This window comes from Cyanistes caeruleus, chromosome 2 (assembly GCF_971803275.1).
Source record: "Cyanistes caeruleus chromosome 2, bCyaCae1.hap1.1, whole genome shotgun sequence".
NCBI lineage: Eukaryota > Metazoa > Chordata > Aves > Passeriformes > Paridae > Cyanistes > Cyanistes caeruleus.
Window position 1 is genome coordinate 46,404,789 of NC_141702.1, and position 26,069 is coordinate 46,430,857.

General features: G+C 38.6%; 2 protein-coding genes and 1 long non-coding RNA gene across 18 annotated transcripts in view; 2 read left to right on the forward strand and 1 right to left on the reverse strand.

Annotated features, from left to right (window-relative positions):
• Positions 1–9,081, forward strand: CCN6 (cellular communication network factor 6). Its single transcript, XM_023923965.2, has 5 exons — positions 1–1,591; positions 4,868–5,141; positions 5,513–5,755; positions 8,201–8,394; positions 8,800–9,081. The coding sequence occupies exons 1-5, from the start codon at positions 1,529–1,531 to the stop codon at positions 9,079–9,081; spliced, it is 1,056 nt and encodes a 351-aa protein (XP_023779733.2). The 5' UTR covers positions 1–1,528.
• On the reverse strand, positions 8,065–24,177 carry TUBE1 (tubulin epsilon 1). Of its 13 annotated transcripts, none has more exons than XR_015283101.1 (14): positions 24,027–24,168; positions 23,880–23,953; positions 22,045–22,097; positions 19,847–19,901; positions 19,164–19,279; positions 18,037–18,158; positions 16,543–16,730; positions 15,546–15,721; positions 14,615–14,755; positions 13,006–13,146; positions 11,947–12,121; positions 10,395–10,893; positions 9,762–9,839; positions 8,065–9,075 (listed from the first exon to the last, which is right to left on the reverse strand). XR_015283101.1 is itself a non-coding variant. In XM_023923960.2 (12 exons), exons 1-12 carry the CDS (start codon positions 24,049–24,051, stop codon positions 10,735–10,737), a joined length of 1,428 nt encoding a protein of 475 aa, XP_023779728.1. In that variant the 5' UTR covers positions 24,052–24,177; the 3' UTR covers positions 8,742–10,734. The 13 variants fall into 13 exon arrangements, 5 of the variants coding, with proteins under 5 accessions (XP_023779728.1, XP_086732975.1, XP_023779729.1 ...); XR_015283100.1 differs by having other exon boundaries at positions 19,847–19,904; XR_015283103.1 differs by having other exon boundaries at positions 8,742–9,075; positions 12,069–12,121; positions 19,847–19,904.
• LOC111927162 (uncharacterized) overlaps positions 24,117–26,069 on the forward strand; it is an 8,647-nt gene continuing 6,694 nt past the window's right edge. For 2 of the 4 annotated variants that reach the window (XR_015283107.1, XR_015283108.1), the window contains exons 1-2: positions 24,117–24,249; positions 25,645–25,779. This is a non-coding gene — a long non-coding RNA (uncharacterized LOC111927162). The other 2 variants (XR_002863417.2, XR_015283109.1) reach the window with 2 other exon arrangements.

Here is a 26,069-nt window from a genome sequence, read left to right on the forward strand (position 1 = left end):
GCTGGAGAGTGAAAGGGGTGTCTTTGGAGCTGCAAGGGAAAACTGAACCTGGAATCTCCTCAGACAGCTGGCACTGCTCATTATTATCCCTCTGAAAGACTGCCAGGAGAGGTTGAACAGCCTCCACCCTTGGAGGTTTTCCAGATCCAAAGAGACAAAGCCATGAGTAACCCAGCGTGATCTCAGAACGAGCCCTGCTTGAGCTGGGGTTGGACTAGAGACGCCCTGGGCCCTCTTCCAGCCTCAACTATCTTCTGATTCTATGAAAGAAGCTATGTTTTGATAGTATACAGAAGAGACTTTTGAGACACCTGTGTGCTATGTTCATAATCTTTCAAGGGGAAACACAAGGATGGCTTGTGTCTGCACTGCCACACACCAGAGTAACATAATGAAATGAACTGATCTGCTGCATCCACTTGTCACCCTGGTACTGCCTGGACTTTATCTTGAGTTATGTGACAAAGTGATTGTGCTAAAGAAAAGCAGATTTTCAGTGTTTTACAGCTAAATGCTCAAGAGTTTGGAGGGGCAACTCAGGTTGCATTTGTAATCACAGAGGGCATGTAGTGCTCCAGGTCTGGGAGCCAAACAGAATTGCTTGGGCTGGATTTGATTCCCTACTCCCACTACTGCCTCTGTCTACACACGGCTGCTGTGTTAGGCTTTGGCAGCCTCCCCTAGTGACTCTTGGGCATCAGGAAGTGCCTGAGCAAGGACAAATGAGGAGGAGGAACATTTACCAGGGCACCGCCAACACCACTGCTGCAAGGCTGGAGCTTTTATCTTGCCCTGGAGACCCTCACTTGTTAGTCTAAAAATCAAACACATCACCTTGATGATATTAAGAGGGAGGGAATTTGGAGATTTGAACAATCTTGTGCTTATATGCAGTGACACAGCAATAAGTCAAGGTGCATACTTCAGGGAAAACTACTTTTTAGTTTGGGCTTCCCCATTAGGATTCCGTGGAAAGAAACAGTGCAGAAGATGTAGCAGCATTTTAACGCTGTATAGGATCTCCTTCCCTCTTTAGAGAGTATGCACTGACTGTGAATTTTATGCAATGATTTGCTAGGCACAATACATTAGAAATTTTGAAAAACTCTGCTTTCTCCACCTCAAAAAATACATGTATTTGGGGCTCTGCCCTTCAGATTTCAGAAATTCCTGCAATATAGATTTAAAGACAAGTTAAAAATAACACTGCATTTCCAGCAGCAAGATTTTAAGAATCAGATGTCACCCTACCTGACCTCAATTAAGTCTGGCTGAATCAGCTGGATAGGATCAAGCAGGGTGTGAAAATCTGTATTCTACCAGTGGGGAGAGAAAAGAAGACCAGTTGGAAATTTCAGTGTGAAGCTGGTTCAGTATGAAGAGGAGAATTTCAAGTGTGAATGTGTGTATGTGTTCGTGCATGTGCTGGGGAAAGTAGGGTTGGCAAGGGAGACAGAGGAGAGCTTTGTGTTCAGTGCTTCCTCTGACACAGCTCAGCTTGTTCCCTATCTCCCAGTTTCACTTCTGAATGTGCAGGAACATGCGGTGGCTCCTTGTTCCCACCATCTTCATCATCCCTTACACTCAACAGGTAAGTTCATTAAAAAGAAAAAAAAAGATTTTCCCCTTCCTCACCTTGTTCCAGTTAAAAGTTTTTATTTGCTTTATGACGAATTAACTTTCAGAGAAGTAAATTCTTCATAAAGAATAAATAGCCATTCCCTACTCCTGAGTAAATTTCATTTGCAGCTTATTTACTGCATCAGTCATGTTTTGGTAATTTTTTTTCTCTTCGTACATTAATATGACTTAGTGGGAAGAAAAAAGTGTTAGAGAAGCTTAAATTGTCACTGACCTTGCTTATTTTTTTAATTTTTTTTTAAATATTTAATATAAGCACAAATGACTATCCTATGCAGTAAGAAAGTAAACATCTTATCTATGCTCATATTCCATAATATATATGTATACATGTGTTTGCAAATATATATATATATATATATAGACACAGCAGTCTGACTTCAGGCTAGTTTTACGAATGAGAAAGGTACCTGGGCTGTGTTATATTTTGTCTCTTAGGAGAAAATTTTAAGTGATAGTTTTTTCTAAAGGTATTTGTGTCAAGGGCCAATTTCATTATTTATTTACCTAATTTTGAAATTCCACTCTATGTGTACACAGTGTATTTTTCCTTTACAATCAAGATGAATGTCAACAGAATTTTTAAATGGCTGTCTCCCTCTGCTTTCTGCATATTTAAAGCCAGACTAAGATAACCAAACATTAGTCATAATACATTGCCTATTTTGCTATTTGCTTATTTATGCCATACTAACCTTGTTCAATCTTTAAAACACAGGAAAACAAACAACACATGAAGGGCTCTTACACAATGGTCTCATTTTCTGATCTGCCCATAGGATCAGGAAAAGTATGCAAGGGACTTGTGTGATGTGAATAGCTTTGGTATAGAAACTTGGGGAAGCACAAATTAGAAAAATATTTGACCTGTAAATTGTACAAGCAAACTTTACATTTTCACTGTAACTTAACAGATATGTGAAGATTTTTCATGTAAACCTAAGTTCTCGGTAATTCCATGGGTAAAACTGTCAGATATTCACCTCATGGTGTTTTTCTTACTTTGTAAGAACTTTTTAGTCTCACACCTTTTAGCTGGCACCTTTTCTTAAAAAAAGGAAACTCACTGAAGTAGAAAGCTGTAGGTTTAAAGCACATTTCAATTTGTAATACAAATGAAACATATTGGTTGAAGCACATGAGGTTTCTTCCCACAACACATACCAGTGTTGAAACATGGTATCTGATTCAAACCACAAAAAAAACCAAAAAAACCCTCATATTGCTGGCATATGGCCAAATTCCTGATGATGATGATAATAATAATAATTAATAATAATACTCTGCTTCTAAAGAAAGAAGCAGCAAGGAACTGTGTCCTAAAGCAACCATGTTGTCTTAAACACTGCTAAATGTATAGAACACCTGCTTGTCTTTTTTCCAGAACAGTGCTTTAAGAACATTTATATGCCAATGCACACATCCATCAAATTAACATTATGGTTTATAGGAAAGGCTTAGCTGCCTTAAAAAGTATACTTGAGTTAGTTGTTTCTGTATTATTGTTGCTTTTAGATAAAAAAGGATTAGAAGAAATCCTTTAATAAATGAAACATTTATGCAACTATTTTCTTCATACTGCATGGAATACCATATGACATTGTTTAACATACATTTACTATATGAATTGCTTATGTAAATTAATATCTAGCTTAAAAATCATTCAGCTTGAAAGCTACTTCTTTGTAGCTTCATTAGTAGCTGCAGATTAAGATATCATAAGTATAGTTGTAAATGACCATGAAAAATGGAAATTAGGGGTAGAAAAAAGGCTTTTAAAAGGTCATTTAGTACTGCACTCAATTAAGCCAGCTCAATTATGCTGCAAGAACTTTCCTGGGCTGTGACATACGAAATGCTGAATTCTGCAGATACTTCCAGTTAGAAAATTGAGCAGCAAGGAACCCCAGCTGAATGACCCCTTTCCCTCAGCATCTCTGCTGGAGGTGACGTCTACACCAGCAGAACTTTGCAGTTTGGAGGAACAGACAGAAATTGATAGGCTGGGCTTCACATGCCCAGAAAAAAATAAATACATAGGATACATGTTTTGGCTTTTTTTATTGCAAGCTTGATGGTGATTCTGGCATCTGATGAGGGGCTGGGTCTTCTTTCCCTTTTGCTCTTTGGGCAGTCAAAGCTGTGTGATGAGAGTGGCTCCCAGGCCATTGTAGAGTGGCCAAGTGCTGTGCATGCCCCCCCTTAACTACAGAACCAGTCATCCATGGAGAATAACTATACCATGATCTGCATTTCTGCTGAAATCAGCAGCATGAAAAGATTTAATGCTAAGACCTAAACTGCTATGTTTTAGTTGTAGTTTTTTAAAAATGGAGATAGACTATAGCTATCTCAAATAGATCCTTTCACACTTTGCTAACTTAATCTGCCCCCATGCTTCAGAAAAATAAGCTCATTAAGAATTAGTTTGGTCTTCCTTTACTTAAAAAAAAAAAAAAGAATAATAAACCACATTAATTCTGAGACAGAATGTGTAAACCAATAAATTCTGGCTAGATCTTGACTTCATACTGCAGATACAAATCTCTTTAATGAGATGTGTCTTTGCTCCATAAGCCCTGGATTCAATGAAGGTTTAGTCATGCAAATAAATGCACTCTTAGAAAGTGACCTATTAAACTCAGTGCAGCTTATAGCCTCCCTTATTAGGATTAATTTTTTGCATCTAGCACAAGAGCATTTGTAAATATTATAATGTTCCTTCCTAAGCATCTACTCAAATTTTGGAGCAAAAGCAACACTCAAAAGAGGTTCCCTATTTTAAAAGGGTCTTGCCATCAGAACCGGCACACAGGACTATGGCTGGATATAAAACGATGTGAGGAATCAAAAGCTAATTAATTTGATAAAGGTTTCTAGGAAGGAATATTTACAATAAAACCAGCATTGGCTTTTAAACACTTTTTTTAAAACTTCTGTTCAGTTTTGTTCTATAAAAGGCAAAGGAAAGACCAGTCAATTGTGTTTTGTACAAGCAGTAGGCCAGGCTCACTGGTGGAACATCTCAGTGTATGACACTGACTGATGAAAATGGTCCTCTGTCTTCTACCTAATCCTCACAGCCTCCCTCATGTTTTGATCTTGTGAAATTAGAAATGTTGGCTATCTTCATGCAACTTCTCAGTTTTTTCCATGTTGACTTCATTTTATGTTACTACAGCTACACATATGCATTCAGTGCTCAAAACAGCCCACTGTGTGTAAGTTTTTCCACAGCCCACCAGAGCAGCCTGGAGATAAACCTTCAGAAACTGGCCAAGTCCAGCGCAAAGAGGTTTGCCACTGGCCATGCGGATGCCCACCAGTGCCAGCCTGCACCCCCGGGGTCAGCCTGGTGAAGGATGGCTGTGGCTGCTGTAAGGTCTGTGCCAAGCAGGCAGGAGAGCCCTGCAATGAAGCAGATGTCTGTGATCCCCACAAAGGGCTCTACTGCGACTACTCGGAAGACGAGCCTAGGTATGAAACAGGCGTTTGTGCATGTAAGTTGTTCTTTCACGTTCCCTCACTGAAATCCAAGTGGGTGGGGACCACTGGGTGAATGGCTTTGGAGGAAAACTCTGCTTGCAGGTGCTGCACAGCTCTGTGCTAAAGAATTTATCCTAATTTAGTCCTCCAACTGCTCAGTCAAGAATCTGAGAGTAGGGCTGTGACTGTATTTAAACTAAGCTGCATTAGTGAAACCAGTTGTGCACATTGTGCACAAGCCTATTACAGGCAGACATGTTGACGTCTAATTTAAAAAGCTGTATAATTTACAAAGATGTCACAAAGACTGACCACATTTTAGCACTCTGGTTAGCAAGACCTACATGCTCCTCCCATGTTAGTAACTGTTGTTCACCATTTTCAGATGTGGTAGCTGTAGGATGCGAGCTCAATGGAGTTTATTATGCCAACGGGCAGACCTTTCAGCCTAACCGGATTTATAAGTGCCTGTGTGTCAGTGGTACAATTGGATGTACCCCTGTATTCACACCGAGATTAGCAGGAAGTCCTTGCGCCAGGGTCCCAGGCAGAAAGAAGCCAGGACAATCCATCTGTGGCCTGGGACAGCACAAACAACTTCAATCAACCAACTACAGACTGATGTCAGGTGAGCCTGGCTATGCTGGTAAACTTTTCTGTACGTGAGTCTTTCTGCATTTAGCGTCCCTGGCTCCAGCAGCCAGGCAGGCAGCGCACTGGCACTTGCCCAATTCTTGCTGAAGGCCTTTGCCAGAGTGACTGTTGTGTCCCATTTACCCCTGTTACTCTCAGGTCACAGACTCATTTCTCTAAACCTAATGAATGTGAAAAGCAAAAAAGGCTTTTGGCTTCTGTCACCAGGGAATTGGCCAAAGCGTCTTTCTGCAGAAGTTTGCTACCCATCAGATCAGCCCAATTAGGGATACTGCTGGGCAGCCATTTTACAGCCTGGGAACTGCCCCACTTTTTCCTGCTTTGTGATGTTAGGCAGTCTTCATTTTCATATACATATATTAACATTATGCAGGTCTCCTCTTTCAATAGAAAGCAGAAAACTACAAAAATTGCCTTAGTGGCTTTTCCGCATTCACAAATTTTAGGTCACTGCAAGAACAATAGCTGCCTCAAGTTTCTTTATTCAGTCTGATGAAAAGCATTCATAAGATTGTCCATGCAACTCTGCCAGGGTCCATGGATGTTCCCTTTAACTCCATTCTTGCTCTGCTGCTAACACTAGTTCTCTTTTTCACTCTAAGGAAGCACCATTGCCAGAAGCAGCTATGCCGGCCCTTCCCTGGCCACAGCTGCTACGCTTGTGCAATCTCCTTCCCTGTGCATGTGCAACTTTCTGTGGTGAAAATCATCTTCGTTACAGCTAATGCAGGTACCAGAAAGCAGAGCCATTTATTTGGTGGCAGATGGAATCACCATCATGGATCAATAAAATAAATAAAACTATTTATTTTATTGATTGCAATGCTTATCAGAAAAACTTAATCAAAGGCTGCTGAGTAGATGCACATTGATCAGTCTGCAGGCAAACAGACCTGCTTACAAAATCTGAAGTCCAGTTAGGACAAGTTCTCACATGTAAGCAGTGGTCACGCAAGTAAGCCAAAATAAAAAAAAATAAGTTCATCTTTACTTCAGAATTATGATACAATACCTATATCTAACATCAAAGCTTTTTACCAGAAGTACATTTAATGTCTTGTATAAACACATACTTGGTAAAGCAACTGACTTTGACTGAAGAGAGATTTAACTTCTAGAGAACAGTGCTAATCTGACTGAAGAGAGACCATAATGCATTGAAAACACTGTCAACCAAACCATATGAACCTCTGAAATACATCTCACCGCAAACCAAATTAATGTATTTCAATACCTGAAGAACATCATTAAGCCATTTACCTTGTAGTCCTTCAGCAGATCCAAAAGCTGAAGTCCAACCTTCAGTAACTCCTTCACTGACTGTAACACGACATCATTTATTCTGGATCAGCTGCAGAGCATAGCCTTGAGAGCAGACACCCAGCTGAGAAACCACACTTTCTATTTGGCTCAGTTCAGGGACCCAACACCTGTCCCTGCAGTGGCTGTGCATGCTGTAGGATGCTGCTCTTTGGGAATCTTCTGAAGAAAAACACCTTGAATTATTTTTTTTTTTCCAAGTAAAACCTCCCCCCTCCCATTTCCCAGTCCAGCAGAAGTATCTTGTCAACTTGTCCATGAATTCCACAGATGGCTCAATGGGCTAATATGTGTTTTGAAAAATTCCTGTGATGTTAGAGTGGATAGTAAGTTTCATTTTACTCCTCTTACCTTGTTTTCTGGCTTTCCATTTCAATTTGATTTACCTAATTCAGATACACAGAGATGTAACCAGGTCATACTTTAATGTACCAAGTATAATCAACCATTTAACTTTTATTTATATAGATATGTGTCAGCCTTTTAAACTGCTGGCTTCAATGAGATCTTTAAGTTGCTGTCTACTTTCCAAGCAGACAGCAGTTCTGGTAATTCCAGGTAATTCTGCCCATGCTTTTACATAAATGCACAGATTCTACACAGTTTTTTTGTAGAACCCTTTGACTGCAATGTTGTTTTTTTTTAAGTATACTCCACCTAATCCAGTCCTTGGGCTTTTTAGCGATATCTGAAAGTGACTGGGTAATTTTATTCCTCAATACAAAACCTAAACTCTTATCAATCTACAAAGACACAAATATTAATGTTCTCAGCAGCCTTTACAAACTATGCTTGGCCTAAAATAAAAGAAAAATATGAACATTTCATAAAAATTCCACAATTAACTCTTTTCACAAAGTATTTCCATCTCATTAAAGTGGAAGGTCATATAACACATGCAATTTCATTGTCCTGGCTAGGATCTGAGTATCCAGTATCAGCAAAGTTTAACTGCAGCTCAGCTGAATTTTGTATAAATTTTATTTCTCATTTTTAGGTTTGTCAACAGAAATACCTTCATAAACAGAAATCAAATTCTTATACTTGTATTTTCAATTCAACCTTTTGGGGCTGCACAAATAAAATATTGCTGTCTTAGCTTACAGAAGCTTACCACTAGTTTTGAAGAAAAAGTGCCTCATACAGGCAACTCCCTGGACACCCTGTTCCAGGACCTGTGGCATGGGCATATCCAGCAGAGTGACCAATGACAACAGAAAATGTGAAATGAAAAAAGAAAAAAGATTATGCTTCATTCAGCCTTGTCTGACCAATATGCTGAAGAAAATAAAGGTATTTTCTTGCATAAAATATGTTCCTAATAGAAAATTAAAATATTGGAAATAATGGAAAAATGGATGTATTAGCAAGTACTAATAAAATAGCTATTTCTTTCTTTTTTATGGGTTTTAAAGTTAGTCTTCTGTGTCTTCTACTATCAGTGTTCATGTTTCAATAGCAAACCACAGATGTGCGATTTCAAACAAAAGAATATAATGTCCTGAAATATAAGTGCTGCTAATGCTGTCCTGATGCACAGCCACTCCCAAAATATTTTCTATTTGTTGACTGACAAAGGAAAAATCAGGCAGCTTTCAGATTGAGTAACTTTCAAGATATTTCTATGTAAATGTTGCAACTTTTTTTTTACATGATCTGCTTTTAATGTTCAGAGTTTTCTTTGTTTTAATATTACAGATTCCAAAGGGAAAAACATGTCAACCAACATTCCAGCTTCCAACAGCAGAGAAGTTAGTTTTTTCTGGATGCTCAACTACTCAAAGATACAAACTAACTTTCTGTGGAGTGTGCTTGGATAAGCGGTGCTGCATTCCTAATAAGTCCAAAATGATCACTGTGCAGTTTGAGTGTCCCAACGAAGGCTTCTTCAGGTGGAAGATGATGTGGGTAACATCCTGTGTGTGTCAGAGGACTTGCAGTGCTCCGGGAGATATATTTTCCCAACTCAAACTCCTATGACAAAATACACCATTGACTAGAACACATGGAGTGCAACAGCACAGTTACACCTTGAAGAGTCAGCATAACCCCCTGCCACAACAGTGTTTATAATGAAAATACACACATGACTATTCATTCACTTATTAACTAGCACCTGTAAAACGCCAGATGGCATCTTTTTCAATGTAACTGTTTTTACATGAGGAGATACATTCTTGAGGAGGATGTATCTAACACCAGCAGAACTCCAACAAGAACTTGTGGTAACTAAGAAAGGCACAGCAAGAGAGCTTCATATCCCGCTGTAACAAGTTTTTGCCCACAAAGACAAATAGATGCTCTAACCTATTAAGAAAAAAATTGCCCTGTAATACTTCATCTATCATTCTTCATTCTTAAATTAACATTTTCTGCTATACATCTTCAATAGTAAAACACATCAATGCTGTTTGGAAATGGAAGTCATCAGCTTTAAACTCAGACTGCTTTTTGCAACAGATAGTCTTTCTCTAGTGTTATGGATATAAACACTGGATGTGCAAAGGAACAAATAAGTGGGCAACTGCAGATAATAGAAGCAAGACTTAAGAAAATCGCTATTTTTAGAACATTTTCTTAAAAAATGCTCTCAACAAATGTTATCACAATACTTTATTGAATACTTACAGGCTTATACATTCAAAATTGCGCTTACTTACATATCCACTCCAACTAGTGCTAGGACTTCAAATTTCAAGAAATCATTGTATCAATCCATTCTGATCTGTAACAGTTCACTGGAAAGCAACTGGAAATAGCTGTACATTCTATTTTGTAAAAGTTATTACTGTAATATAAAAAGCTGCTTACCCTGATAACTATAAATATTAAAACATTTATTTTACTTGCATTCTTTTGAGGCTATAAGCATTTTTCTCCAAATGGTCATTACAACTTCATCATAAGTGCATGTTTCACTCAGAGGTATTCTGTATCATCCCATTATCAAGTGCAACTCATCATTCATGAATATGAATCATGAAAATATTAATTAATATTCCAAGTATAATACTTGAAACAAAATTTATTTTTTGGAATTTTCTGTTATTTCCAATTTTGGTATCAACTGAGAATGCTCTAATATAGCTAAGTACAACATAGAAGCAGAAATACTAAAACGCGGAACATAGCTTAGAGCATTCTGAAATGTCTACTGCAAAAGTATAAGAAAGCAGTTTCATTAAAGACTTGCTTTCATCTTTGAGAAGACTACATGGGCTTTTCTTCTCTTTGCAGTCACTTGTTAAAAACTAAATCTAGCAATGGTGATCCTTCTTTGAAGTAAGACCTACCTTTAGTTTACTGTAAGTTGAAAGTCTGAGAGAAGAATTATATTTTTGGTTGCTACATACAATCTCTCCTCCTTTTCTTCACAGCATATTGTGTGTCAATTTATTCCACAGTTAGGATTACTGCCCTTACTGATATCAGCCACAATTAGGTGCCTTCAAATCTTTCTTACAGGCATGGCCCACCACTTAATGACAACTCTTGAGGTAAGGAAGCTGTTGTGCTGGTCCCACTTTGAAATTACAATAGCATGCTGCAAGTCACTCTGGTTAACTGATGCAGCTGCATGCTTAGGGAAAGTGTTTTTTGTTGTTGTTGTTTTTAAAATCAGTTCTTCCTTCTTTAAACAGCGATCTTCAGTCTTGAAGGATCTATTCTAGGCCCATCTTTTGTAGCATCCAGTTCATTGTACTCTTCTATTAGGTCAGACAAAGAGGATATAGCTTCCGAAAAACAGCTTTGCTCCATCCCATCTATTTGCAGATAATGGTGAAGGTGAGCCTAAGAAAATAAAAAAAAATAAAAATCAGTGTTATCCTTTTCTTGGTATTTGATTTCTTTGGCTCCGTAAATACCATTTAAACTATACTGAATGGGGGAGTGCAAGCACTTTTGAAACAGCACTTCGAGGCTTATACCATGACATCCCTTGTTTAAAAACTTGGTAACTTTGGTAACAATTCCCTGGTCAATCACAGTCAATATTACTGACTTCTCAAACACCCATCTTTTCATACCCAGGCATTCTTGGGTATGCCTGACCAGCTGTGGATTGCATTTACATGGAAGGGTTTTGGTAGCAAGGGGAATGCAGGGCTGCAGGGGGGGCTTTTGTGAGGAGCTGCCCCCATGCTGAACAGAACCATCCCAGCCAGCTCCAGTATGGACCTACCACTGGCCACAGGTGAGCCCATTAGTGATGCTGGTAATGCCTCTGTGACAATGTATTTATCAAGGGGTAAAAATGCTGCATAATAGCTGTGAGAGAGAAGACTCAAGAAAATGTGAGAGGAACAGCCCTGCAGACACTAAGATCAGGTAAGAAGGAACAGAAGTGGAATTCTGAGGCTGAGAAGAAGGCAGCAGGAATGGAGGTGAAGGTGTTTTCAGTTTTATTTTTATTTCTTGCCATCCTACTCTACTATTATTGGCAATAAATTAAATTGATTTTCCAAATGCCAGGTCTGTTTAGCCCATGACAATAACTGGGTGTTCTCCCTGTCTTTATCTTGACCCACAAGTTTTTCACTGTACTTTTCTCCTGTCCTGCTGAGGAAGCAAAGTGAGAGAAAGCTTGGTGGACTCCAAGGTTTAGACTAGATATTAGGAAGAAATTCTTTACTGGAACAAGTTTCCCAGAGAACCTGTGGATGCTTCATCCCTGGAAGTGCTCTTGGTCAGGTTGGATGGGGCTTTGAACTACTTGGTCAGACAAATATAGCCCTTGGGCTGTTAATTATAGACAGTCCCTTCATGACACTAAGGTCTGTGTTTCAATAATGCAATATGCTAATGTTTTGTGACTATGGATGTTAATAATGATAACAGTTGCACCTTTTTCTTGTAGAGCTTCATAAATCTGTCTTTGAGTTCAATGAAAGTTGGTTTTATGCATGTGTTGTTTGCTAAAGCCAGAAGGGAATGGGAATGGCCCACAGGAGGTACTGAACACAAACCAGTTTTCCAGCCCTCTTGATTCCAGGAGACAAAGTGAAGAGAAGGCTTCAACCTGTGATACAAAAATTTAATTATCTAAGGAATATAAAGAATACAAAGGCTAACTACGAACAGTTTCAACTAACAATCTGAAAAAGTTAACATTCAAGCACTCAGGATTAAGGAGGACAGTTATAACTATCACTGTGAATAAGATACTTTAGACTTCAGACTAAACCACTGTATCTCTGTGTTGAATTTAAATTGCAAACATCAATTGTGCTTTGTTAATTCAATGCATTGGGATTTGAAAAGTGAAGTTATGAGTACCTGTTTCTATAAAAGGGACTGCAAGCACTCTGAGATTTAGTAAAGGGGCAGGTTAATATCGTGTGGGGGCAATCAGTCCACCTGTAGTTTTGAAATCAGTAAAATAATTTAGATTCACAGAGCTTTTCCCCACGCACCTGTCTGCCTATAAATTCCATTCTGCCTGCCTTTCCTGTTACATCTATGCAGCTCAGTAGTGTTCAAGGTAGAAAATGGGTGCTAGCAGCACAGAGCTGTTAAAATAAAGATGATGTCCTACCTACATGAAAGTAACCATTGAAAGAGAAGGGTCTTCTGTCCAGCAAAAACAAACTACTACTACAGAACTCATTACTCCAAGATCCTTTGCTGTTGGGAGACCCCCTGGAAGGCTGGGCTTTGACTTTTTTTTGCAATTTGGAGAAAGAGAGGAGTAGCACCTCCCTTTACTTGGAAATCCAGGAATAATATGACTTATTTTCACTCATTATATAAGTTAATTATGTTTTCTTCACTTCTAAAAATTAGAAAAGGGTGTTGAAGTAAACCGATTTGGTATTCAAACTGTTCAAATGAAAAGCTGGAATGCTCTGAACAACTGCTGGTTTCTGTACAAATGCCATGACTGCTCTGTGTGGTATTACAAACCTTTCAATATTTCTGCGAAGGTCTGAAACCTGCACGTTTCCTCGAACAAGAAGTGCACAGGCGAGGTAGAGGCTGTGCTTTGGATCTGCTTGGATTAGTTGATGATCTCTGCTAAATGCATCTGAGAACATCTGATCCAGCCTAGGAGAAAAGAAAAGTTATCTACTCTTATTAAAGTAGGATACGGAAGTTCTACACAATGCCCACCTTCAGGATTTAAAAGTTCATAAAATTCTGCATAAAGGTACATTTAACCTAGGATCATAAACGATAGGAAAGATTTAAACCTTTATATGTACATAGGTTGGCATTAGAAGTTTTTATAAACATACTGGATGCATTTTTTCCTCACCCTCAAGTTACAAGCCACTGTTTAGTCAGAGAAGTTGCCGTTATAAAGGCAATTTGAGGCCAGTGGTTACAAAGTCTTAAAAATCTGTAAAAGGATTTAACTACTTGGGGGTCTGATTGAGTGGACAATCTAACTGAGAAGGATCTGACAAGAAATATCAAAGTGCTGATGATCTTTACAGAACTGATTATCTGCCTTCATTATTTAAAAGGATCAATGAGTCATAGAACTGCGTTAATTTTGATTAATGATTTGGGAAAAGACAAGCTATACATTCTTGCCTAGTCTACTTATTCTAATTTTATCACACATGACTGCTTTAAAAGATGACACTGCAGATCATATTCTTCCTCTCTTCATTTCCTTAACCAAGTTTCCCTGTACTATGGATACTAAAGATGGTGTTCCATGCACCCACAACATCTCAGCTACTCTTTCCGTGTTTCAAATGCTGTAGATTTATAATCTCTATTTCTTTTTTCTTGTATCACCTCTGCCACATGCCTATTACAAAAAAAATAAAGGAGACAAATATATTAGAGTTCCCACTTCATTCTGAAACATCTTTGAGACCATCTCCTCATAGTCTGCTACCTTCCCCCCAGTCCTCAAGATCTGTTTTCAACAGATCTGTCACAACTTGGTACTGGAAAATAAGTGTGGTCCTGTCCTCTTCTCCACTTTGCATCACTTGCCCTTAGCTGTCTCTAACACTGTTTGGGCCTCTTGCTGACAGAACACACTCCATCAAACCCAGTAAAATCTATTTTAACTGGTATTTTTTCCGCTATGTCAGAGGGATAAATATTTCACAAAATTTGACACATCAGCTTATCATTAAAATAAGATGTTAAATAGGCTCACTGCACTCACTGCATCTCCAGACTGAAGGAAGACGCTATTATTTCCCCAAAGAGCCTAGTTAATCCCTTGTTTGTCTTTAGAGTATTTTGTCAGTCAAATGCAAACTGTTACTCAAAAGAACTTTTGGTGTGGGTTCTAAGCAACACATTTTCCCAACAGAAACACTTCCAGCAGAGATTAAAAGGATGTCAAGTTTACTGGATCAACCATTACAGAGAAAAGGGACAACAGATGTTCCATAAATCAGCAGGATGAATTTGAAAATATGGCAGACATACAAGTTCTAAAACTTCCACCCTTAGTGTTGCTACAGAATGCAATTTTTAAATGAAAACTATGGAAAAATCAGAAATTAAGCTTTAAATGTGAAACTCTAATAATATTTTTTTTTACCTTCTAGAAGGAACATTAACATCTGCCAGTGTATACAGAGGAGTTAAACTTGAAACCAAATAATGAAGTCGAGGAAATGGAACCAAATTCATGCTGATTTCATTGAGATCCATGTTTAGGGAACCTTCAAATCTAGCAGAGCTGAAAAATTAACAAACTTTTATGAAACTGCTACAAACTAAGTAAATCACTTCTATAAGGTAAACTTCTATGAAATCTATTTTTCAGCTGTTCTGCACAATAAAACTATAAAACAACACAGCATTTAAGCAAGTGTTCAAGTATAATTAGAAAACTTTCACATCTGGCAGCAACAGTGCTACGTCTTATTTACTTACATGTCCCATTAAAGAACAATAAATTACCAAGAAAAATTCCTTGTTTCCCAGTTGTAATCTTTAGCACTAATTCAGTATTATTAATATTGTTTAATACAACTTAATACTGGTTAATTAATACCAGCTGGTTATTACCAGTTAACTGATACCACTTTTACTAAACAGGCTATAATGAAACACATGTGACTCAGCATTCCTGACAAGCTGCTTAAAAGAAAAACAGGCCAAATGTCCAGAAGTATATTTCTTGCAGCAATAGACTGTTTACAAGCAGAAATGATCTGACATTTATAAAATAGTGCAACTGGCCTAGAAAGGCAAACCTCCATGGAATCCATTAGGCACTAGTGGAAGGCAATATCCTTCTGCCTATAAAATTACTTCAGTTTTAAGACTATCATGGCTAAAGCAACACCATTACAATCTGAGTACTTCCAAATACTTTAGCATTTAGTAACCAATTCTTAAAAAGAGAAGACATATTGAATGAAAACGAGTTAGTATTACTCAAGTTGATGCAGGCCTGTGCATTTACTGCACACACCACCTCCAACAATCCCACTTTGTTACAGAGGAATAACCTGTACCTTTACCTTGTCAGGTTCAACAGCAAGTTGGCTACGATGTTATTCATTGCATCAAATGGCTTCTCTTGTAGCGTTTTTGCACTCCCTGCACTTGATGTTACCAAGCTGTTTTGCTTCACAGTCGATCCTAACTTCCCAGAATTGATCATCTGATGAATTTTATTAACTATCTCAAACAGAGACTTGGAGAGAGAGAGAGGGGAAAAAAAAGCACAGAAATAGTCTTGAGTACAGAACTTTGAAATTCAGTACTGCACTTTTTAATTTCTAATGATCTTGAAAGCTCAGACATTGTACTGTTAGTTTAAAGATTGTACCTTTGATACATCTAAGTCTAACTTTCGAGCAATTCCAGTTGACTGAAATGCTTATAAAAGCCTGTGCCTTACATATCACAAATATATACACAGCTTGACTCAGAAGTTTGAATTTTATTCAACTATTCAAAATCCTTATGAAAATTTAGAATGCAGTTTTAGAAGATAACACCTGAAGCAAAAAAATATGGTCTCTCACTAAATTTCACTTTCTCTTGCTTTTTCTCAAAAGTAAACAGCAAGACAGTCACCGAAGCTCGATTCAAATGAGTCTATCACTCTGCAAGGTCAGGTATATCTATGATTCCCGTGTCACTAATCAGCACAGTTAAGTTTGCTGGAATCTGGAGAAGTCAGAGGTCCTTGCAGGACCCTACTAATACTATGCAAAAATTGATTGCTAAAAGAATAGAAGATACTCTACCTCAGTAAATAAGAAGCTTTTCACTGTTTACCTTGAAATACCCATGAAAAAATTCACTCTACCTTACTCTGAAGGAGCACAGCAACTTTTTAGTGATACCCATGTTCATTTCAAAAGCTTGCAAGTGACTTAGAAGTTCAATTATTACTTTAAAAAGTGAAATGATGCTTTTGGAGATTTGGTACATAAATCAGTACTGAAAAGGAAGAGACACTTCCACTGTCTAATAAAAAAATTACAGAAATAGAATATTATTTCTTACCTCATTCTCTATTGGTAGTACACAGTCTGCATGTTCATTAAGCTCCTTCATAGCCAGAACACTGTTATATGGAGAAGTAATAACATCATCTTCACCAGATGGATAAACTGAAGTAACAAATCTGTATACTTCTGGGAATTCCTCCTCAAGCAAATTTAGTACAAAAGTTCCAAGACCAGAGCCTGTCCCTAATTATGAGTGAAGACAGAATGAGAGAAGACAGGTTCCCCACATTATCTTAGGTTGTAACACTCACGTAGGAGACATACAACTTTTCAGTTATATATGTTAACGAATATTTTCTGAAGCATTTGGCTGACAGTAGAGGCTACTCAAAGGTAATTAAGGCAGGAAGGTTTTTCCCAGACAGGAAAATAATTAAATAATAAAATTATTTCCCACAGTATGACAATCATGATGAAGTATACACTCTCAAAAATTTCTGTAAACCATTAAGTCCCATTACATAACAAACATTTTCTGACCTAATATTTCTGCTTCTTGTTTTCAATTCTTTAATTTGAATCATGAAACACAACATTTGCTTAAAAGCATTGAACTTTTCCAAACAATACTATTTTCCTTTTTTTAGGGTTTCTTTATGAAATTTTCTCATTCTTCAGTAAAAAAATGAACTGCCCCTGCCCCCAAGCACACAGGCTTTTTTCCTCATTAACACTAAGCACGCAGCCCTGAGTTCAAAACAGAGAATTGAACTGTGGTCTTTTTCTGAATATTCAGCTACATTCTCAGTGGCAGACAATTTAGTCTATGAACAAGACAACAGTTTTCACAATAACAGAAACAGTACCTGCAGGGTCTCTGAAATTAAGCAAATAGCCACAAAAAAGGCCCTTGACAAAATCCTTGCTTCATAGTTAAGAGCTATTATCTGTGTCTTTTTCCACATCATAACAAGTTATAATGCATTCTATTCTCAGATTTCTGCAGTAGGAAGGCTTGATGGCAATGTAATAATGACAAAATTGTCACTGCAAAGGATTCTCCCTTTTGGCTTATTAACAAAGTAACTAGATCAGATTCAAGCGAATTATGTGGAAGGAAAACAGAAAAACAGAGTTTTTCTGAAGTTAAACGACATTAGAAGTCTCCTTCAAAGCTTTTTAGAAAACTCCCCACAATTAAAACCAACTTGATTATGACAATGCTGTCAGTGTTCAGAGGACACTGACCCTTCTTCTGATCAGTAATACCTCAGTGTATGTCTTTGATATCTGTCTTGATCTCATTGCCTCATCTTTAGAATTTTAGATTCATTTTGGTTCTGGGTAGAACATTAGAGCTCCTCGGTGCTCTAACAAAACAAATGATAAATAATTACGGGTCCACTTAATTATACTATATTAATTATTTTAAAAATCTGCATTCTGAATGATATAGATTATTATATTGTTTTTCTTTTCAAGATCCATGTGTTTTCTTTTTTTCATCTGTGGCTACTGCAATCACACTCCCCATAAAAAGATTACTTACCACCTCCCATGGAATGAATTATAAAGAAACACTGTAGACAGTCACAATGCTCAGCAGTTTTTCTCAGCTTTTCCACTATGTTTTCTCGGTACTGACAGCCATATATCTTATGACCTACAGCCCTGAAGATAAGAAAAGTACTTTAAAACACACACCCAAAAATCAAACTTTAAAGTTTTAATTTTAACTCCTTCTATGTGACATGTTAGAGTTCAGAGTCCAAAGCTGGGTGCAACACCTCATCTGTGAGTTTTTAAGTTGTGACTACATAAGAGCATATGGAAGTCAGGACATGGTTTTAACTTGGAGGATGCGAACAGCTCTAAGTTCACAACTCTGGAGTATGCACTTACTCTCCTGTACTGAAAAGGAAATAAACTTCCACACTGCATGATCCAATTGTAGTAATGAAATGAAGGCTATATAGTCCTGAACAATAAAGATATCCCTATGTAATAAGTGTATAGATCATCTTTTGAGTACTCTGCAAGTCAGTTGCTACTAGTAACAAAAACCCCCCCAACAGCTCATTTTCTACACACTTGTCTAGCAATAGATAGTAAAGACTCTTTTACTCCCCATATTGCACTCTCTTTTGGTACATTGGCTGGTGATTTGCTTTCCAGTCTGTAGTGCACTGAATTAGAGTACCTTAAGGTCTCTGTGAAAATTTGGAATTCATTATGTTAATCAATCTTTTTCTGTATATCTCTTTTGGTAATTTGTAGTTTATATGCACAAAGCCAGACTCTGCAGTGCTTAGAAACCAGAAGCACATTTGTTCATATATCTCATTTCCACAGTAGCTGCACAGTCTCAAACTAGATTATGGCTTCGACTAAGCAATGAAAGCAGCTGAATGCCAAAGAAACAAAAATAAAAAGCATGTTCTTTTGTAAAGAAAATCAAAAACTAAGGAGAAAAAAAAGAGATAAAATGATATATCAGCAGAATTATTCTTCTGTAAGAGCCTTTTCAAAGCCCTCCTCCAGGCAACAGTGACTCCAAGTTTGCTAGTAAAATGCTGCAGCTCTCCAGGTGCAGAAGACTCAAAGCTATGTTATCATTTCCCCTTTCAAATACCATCTAATTAGCTGCTAAGAAATGTGTTCTAAAGAGGTTCTCACCAGTTGTTTCCTGAACCAGAAACATCTGTGATAAGTTGCTTGCTATCAAACACATCCCTCAATGGTCCCTGTAGAATTTCATTTACCACACCCTCCTCCATGTCAATCAACAGAGCCTTTGAGAATGGAAAGAATTTAAATCAGTCAGTAAGCAAACCACCCTTGAAATAATCACACAAAGAAATATGAAATTATTTACAATACAAAAGGAATTCTGTTTCTACTCTGCTCCAGATAAACTTTTTCCCTCCCTAGTTTTTAACCAGGAGACCAACTAGATTCACCTTAGCCGATTTGCTAGAAGTTGTTTGATAAGACTGCATTTCAGATGATGAAATTCTGTTAAAATTTTATGTTTTGCCCCACTGCTTAGGATTAAAAAAATTAAAACATTTTTATGTTTTCTTGCTTCTTAATCATTTAAAGTGGCTCAAAGAAACCAAATCTTCAGTTGATAGTATCTACAATAATTTTAATAAAATTCCAATAAAATTACTCAACAAGACTGGCAGCAAACTGTATTACTACATTAATAAAAGTTAATATTAGAAATTTTACTACTCAAAACAGTGGGCTTTTTTTGAGTTAAACCTGTGTGCAATTTTAAGAACTTCATGACAATTCCCACACAGCTGGACATAAATATTCAATGTAAAAAGAGTGACCTTTATAGATTGCCTTACTCGTGCTTTTAAAGAGCAGATTTTTCCTTTGTAAATATCAGGACCATTATCACCACTTCTGAAAAAAAAAAATAGTAACAGAAAAATCTAAGATCAGATTCGTAGCATAAAATTTATACTACAATAAAATTTTATCTATTTCATGTTTGGAGGACTATGACAATGCAAACAGAAACACTCTGAACATGATGCTAAGACCTCGTAATTCCTGAAAATAATACAATTACAGGACATGATCTCAATCAGAATTATCCTAAACATTACTTCAAGAAGATGAAAGATAAGCATGAAAGTTTACTCTCAGAAACAGCCTCTGCTTTGAAGCAATTCTACATGCATTGCCAAAATTGGGAAGGATTATCTTTTATCAGCATATGATATGTGCATCCACATCAAACAATGGAAAAAAGCTCCCCATGAGCATTTCAGTGGGGGTAGTACAACACTGTGCTTGTGCTCGAGGTGTGAAAGCTCTGTAACTGCACCAGCACAGTGCTGTGCTTGATTTATTCTGCTTATTATGATTTACCAGTTCAAAAATCCTGCTGGGCTGACATAGCTAAATCTTCTATCTTTCCCAGGACTGGTTGCATTGAGCCAACATAGCAGGCTATACATCATGTTAGAATCACGTTTTTTCCCACTCAAAGGATGAGATACTATGGTCTAGCCAAACTATATTTAGCACAAGGGAAAAAAAAGGCAGGGAAGATTGATCTTATTTTCTTTTCCATCATTTACCTAATCTGGGAGATGGGCAAACCAAAATTTAAAGTATGTCTTAGACCATTCTACATTTAACTGCCACTGTATTCACAAAACATCAGCTAAAATTCACTACTGAATCCCATCAAGAATAAGGGGCAAAGAGTCCAGGGCTGCACTGGATTACTCAAGAATTTTCCAGCTTCTCAAGCAAAGATGGTCTCTGGACACTTCTCATTAGGTGAGCGGCTCACAGCAGCCTCCAACGCTCATGTGACTCCTCTAGCCTACACAATACCTGCAGGAGTACGCTACAGAACCAGTAAATCCACCTAGAGAATTTCTCTTCAGGGCCTAACAAAATTCAAAGAGGAAACAGAACCAACCCCAGAACATTTCTTTTTCTTACTGTTGGCTTTGTTGTCTTTCATGCCAGATCATGCTTTCAATCACTTGGATTCAATTGCTGAAAAAAAAATCCCAACATTCCTATATCCATGGGATAGCTTGGGTTGGAAGGGATGTTAAAGATCATCCAGTTCCAACCCCCCTGCCAAGGGCAGGGACACCTTCCACTCGACCAGGTTGCTGAGAGAGAAAACAGATGCTTCTATTGCAGCCAACCTGTCAATTACAAAATTGGAGGTTTCATTTGGCACATACAGAGGCAGATATTTTTCATGATCGAATTTTCTTGATTCAAAAAATGAAAAGGTGTCGGAAATATAGATATGGAATGATAATAATAAACTTCAATACATTTGCAATGTTCTTTCAAAGAGGTAAAATTTCAGACAAAGTAATTTGGATTTCAGTGCTGTTCTAGTTAAAATCACACTGCTGTACAGCAACCTTTTCATATAATGGAAGGAAACAGAGGTTGATCAAACTTTTTTTATTGATTAAAATGCAACAGGCTATTCCAAGTACACATTTCTTTCTTGCAAACTGCAAAGATTTTTGTAACTGGACAGATAAGAGAGGACTGAATGGTTTTAAGGTATGAATTCGTTAACTTATAAAAAACAATTATAGACACCACTCTGGATAACAAAATAGTCAGATAAATAAGACAATTTTTTTTTTTCTAAAAATTTCTAAACGAGAAGAAGTTTTTTCTGACTATCTTGTATACAATTCCTCTTACAACTCTTCAAGAAATGCTGCTCAGTTGGTATTCAGAGGGCACACAATCTGAATTTTATCTGCACTGGCTAAAGCTATCAGATCTTGACTGTCCACGTTTGGTACACGAGGAAAGGAAAACAAACCGACACACTTTCAACACATTTAACTACTGAAGTATATAATGGAAATGCAAAGATAAGGAAAATGATTTTTTTGTTTTTGTTTTGAGGAGAACATAAGACAGCAAAATCTTTTTCTAGCACAAGCTGAATATGACTTAAAGAAAACTATAACTTAGGTTAAAAGAAGATACCATAAGCGTTGATCTACCATGTAAACTCATGAACTACTGGATCAAAACTTACCTTGTATCAACATTCCTGAAGAAACTGCTTAAGGCTTCATCATAAATTCCTTTCTAAAAGGAAACAACACAAAATGATGTGTAATGTCAAAAATTCTCAGTGCTTTTTCATGGAATAAATTAAGCTGGAAGGGACCTCTGAAGGACACCTGCCAAACCTCTTCACTTGAAACTGAGTGAACATCTCCATTGAATCCAGCTAGTTCTAGTCAGCTCTACAAAGAACATTTCACTGAAACATCAGCTTGTTATTAAAAACTGAGAAGAGAATGTAACTAGGAAATTAATTTTTCAGCACAGGATTAAGCAACTGTAGCAGTTTACTGAAGATCCCAATGCAATCATTAAAAATTGAAGAGCTGCTCTTCCGCTGACTCAGTTCATCACTGATACAACTCTCAGCTCATCATGGGTTCCATGCTTGTGATACCAATGGCAATGGAGTTCTGCAAAAACCGATCACACTGATTCTTGAAGTCCCTGCCAAGGGATAGCATGGAAATTACTTACCCCGACATAAATCTAAAGAGATCTGACAAGTTTAAATACCTTAAGTGCTTTATAGTCACAGCAAGAAAAGTGTGTTTTTGTTAAAGGTACTCAGCACAATCCTATGCCCTCATGTTGCTATTTTGGTCAGTAAAACTGTACAGGAAGTCATGGCATGAGCTAACAGGGAAAACAATGGTGGGCTTTGGGGGTATCCTCTTTAGCTTTACTGCCAGTGGTGAAGTATGAGCACTGAACAGCCCTTACCGTGTTGTTAACTGCCTCAGACCTGCTAATGCCTGGCCATAGGGAGACACACTGAGCTTTTCAGTGTGGAAATGCTGGAGAAAGCTGACCAGAATTAGTGATCACAGAATATTCCGAGTCAGAAGGGACCCAGAAGGAACATAGAGTCCAACTCTCAGCCTTTCAAGGGACACCCCAAAAGTCACACCATGAGCCTGAGAGTGCTGTCCAAATGCTTCTTGAACTCTGACAGGCTTGGTGCTGGGGAGTCTGCTCCAGCGCCCAACCACCCTCTGGGTGAACAACCTTTTTCTAATATGTAACTCAAACATTCCCTGACACAGCTTCAGGCCATTCCTTTGGATCCTGTCACTGGTCACGACAGAGATCAGTGTCTGTATCTCCTCTTCCCCTCATGAGAATGCTGCAGACTACAATGAGACCCTCAGTTTCCTCTAGTCCAGGCTGAACAGACCAAGTGACCTCAGCTGCTCCTTGTATGGTTTTACCCCAAGAATCTTCACTTTCCTCGTGGCCCTTCTTTGGATGTTCTCTAACAGCTTAATGCGTTTTTTTTTAATATTGTGGCGCCCAAAATTTCCCCCAGCACTGGAGGTGAGGCCACCCCAGCTCAGAGCAGAGCAGAACAATCCCCTCCCTTGCCCAGCTGGCCATGCTGTGCCTGATGCCCTCCAGGGCAGGGTTGGCCCTCCTGGCTGCCAGGGCACTGCTGGCTCATGTTCCACTTGCCATTGACCAGGACCCCCAGGTCTCTTTCCATGGCGCCGCTTTCCAGCCTCTCTTTTATGTCCCCAGCCTGTCCGTACATCCAGCGTTGTCCCATCCCAGTGCAGGATGCGCCGATCCCCGTTAAACTTCACACGGCTGGTGGCTGCCCACCCTCTGACTTAACAAGGACTCTTGATAGTTCACCCTGGGCTTTTTTTTTCACGATTAGTCGTACGGCACGAGAAGCTGGGGCTGGTTGTGGTCATAGTGAAGCGCCCTCAGTTTAACCAAACAATCGCAGCGCTCCGCAGTCACAGCGACGAACGCGGAAGGCAGCGAGGGCGGCTCGCCCCGGGCCAGCGGCGCCCCTACCTTGTTGACAGCGGCGTGTTCCCGCAGCGCCAGGTCCCAGAAACGGCATCCCACCTGGTTCCCGCACTGTCCCACTGCAAAGGGGAGAGACACGGCTCAGGCACGGGGAGGGCACGGCGGGAGGTCTGGGCGCCACGACCCCCTTACCCTGCACCACCACCGACTGGGTCATGGCAGAACCGGCGGCGCAGCCCTGTTTCGAAGCCGGCGCCCGGAAGCCGCGCCCCCTGAGTTCCTGCGGTGGAACGTCCCAACCGTTGCCTCAGCTGCGGGCGCTCGCCGCCTGCCCGCCGCGAGTGGAACGTGCCATTAGGGAGCGGGGGGGTGAGGGGGGACAGCGCGGGGGAGTAGTGAGGTTTCCAGAAACTCGGTGAGTGTGAGTGAGACCTGAGAGGGGCTGCAGGGTCTCGGCTGAGGCCCAGATGCAGGGGGCATGACAAAGACTTAAAATAAAGTCTCTGTACGGGAGAACAGAAGGATTTCCATCCACTACACTTAATTATCCTTTATGGCTAAAAATGGTGCGATAAGGAAGCGCTTTATTTTCCCCAAATACATAGTTCAGGGAGGTGGTGTGAAATGTGAGAAACGGTACTAAAATACAAATTAAAAATTAAATGTAAAAGCGGCCATTTGGTAATGCTGTAAATGTACCCTCCCACCAGGCTTGCACATTAAGCTCAGTTTCATATTGTGCTTATAATTGTCCACAGTGGAAAAACGAGGAGTGTAGGGATGCTGTTGTCTCAGCCCGGCACGACTGGGCCACAACTCAGCTGCAAAATCATAGAATCGTTTAAATTGGAAAAGGCCTTTAAGACAAACAAGTCCAACTGTTAATCCAGCACTGTGAAGTCCAGGACTAAAACAGTAAAGAATGTGGGACATGCAAAGCTTGCAGAAGGCTGTCTTGTGCCACAGATAGCATTTCTGCTTCCTGTGGGAGGAAAAAAGCACTTCCATGCAACCCAGTCCATTAGGTTTTATGGCTAAAATCTTCCAACGAAATACTCTTTTCCCAATTTGATTATTTTTAATGGTGGTGTACAAAAAAAAAAAAATTGTTAAATAACATTTTTAATCCTTTATTTGCTTCTGGACGTGACCTGTAGAGATTAATTGTAGGTCTACAGGAAAATAAAGTTACAGTAAATGGCTATTTAAAAAGAACTTTCCTGGAAAGATTATGTATGTATTGCAGCAAATATTTTACAGTACAATCTAAGAAGACATTATATACAAGAAATAGATACACAGGCTAATTTTGTAAAATTTAATTGGAATCATATTATTCTTAAGAAAAAGTACTGAGTGGCCCAAGCTTACTCAAGTGTCATGTATGAAATGTGTGAAAAGGACCAATGGCTTTAGTGTTATAGGCATGTTTAGCATGAATAAAGTAATTCTGCCTCAAACATATCTTTTCTATAAACTAATCATTAGTGTAAAACTACATGAATGTTAATCAGGAAAGTAGGTAGCCATTTCTCTCTGGACAGACTAGATGTAATCTATAACTTAGTTTTGTTCCCTATGTTTTTTTGAAGTGGTCCAAACTTGTAGGCTGTGCTGTGTTCTTGCTATTAGATGTCAAACTGTCAAAAGTCTTCTCTTCATGTCTTCTCAGCCTTAATTAAGGTTAAAAGCGGTACAACATTGCTTATAAGCATTCTAATGCTTAATTTAAATTCTACAGAATCTCTTAATATTGCCATATCTGACTTTCTTCTTGTGTAATTAGCTCCACTTTCTACTTGTGTTTTAGGTTAGTTGTCGTTTTTATGTTCCATGTCTCATGAAGATTCAGCTTAGTGAGATTCACTCTACTGAACATGATGTTGCAACAAGACACTCTGAGCTTCGGCTTCCACTGTTCTTGAAGTGGTCTGTGAAGGCAAAGGTAAAGTGATTATTCTCTCTGAGCTTGGAAACACTGTGAACTGGAGATGCAATGGAGATTCATGCTCATGTGGGGATGTTTTTTAGCTGCCAAAGGAGGTCCAAGGGCAGGGAGTTGATGTGCAGTAGCCAGTTTGGCTTGATGCGTATGCTCAGATGTTTAATGAAACACCTCAACTCTGTGGAAGAAATAATCACACACTTAACTTCCTATTTTGTTGTAGCTGAAGCTCCACTTCATCAACATAGTATAAAATGCATGAATCGATACAGGTCCCCTTGGAAATAATT

What these genes read in the sequence shown, in the direction of transcription:
- CCN6 (XM_023923965.2), top strand. Translation starts at nt 1,529, where the DNA reads ATGTGCAGGAACATGCGGTGGCTCCTTGTTCCCACCATCTTCATCATC. An exon ending in TCATCCCTTACACTCAACAG is followed by an intron (nt 1,592 to 4,867) that starts GTAAGTTCATTA and finishes ACTGTGTGTAAG; the next exon opens with TTTTTCCACAGCCCACCAGA. An exon ending in CAACTACAGACTGATGTCAG is followed by an intron (nt 5,756 to 8,200) that starts GTGAGCCTGGCT and finishes TTGCTGTCTTAG; the next exon opens with CTTACAGAAGCTTACCACTA.
- TUBE1 (XM_023923960.2), bottom strand. Translation starts at nt 24,051, where the DNA reads ATGACCCAGTCGGTGGTGGTGCAGG. An exon ending in TCTGCTCTTTAAAAGCACGA is followed by an intron (nt 19,280 to 19,846) that starts GTAAGGCAATCT and finishes CCATTCTCAAAG; the next exon opens with GCTCTGTTGATTGACATGGA. An exon ending in AATTCATTCCATGGGAGGTG is followed by an intron (nt 16,731 to 18,036) that starts GTAAGTAATCTT and finishes ACTCATAATTAG; the next exon opens with GGACAGGCTCTGGTCTTGGA.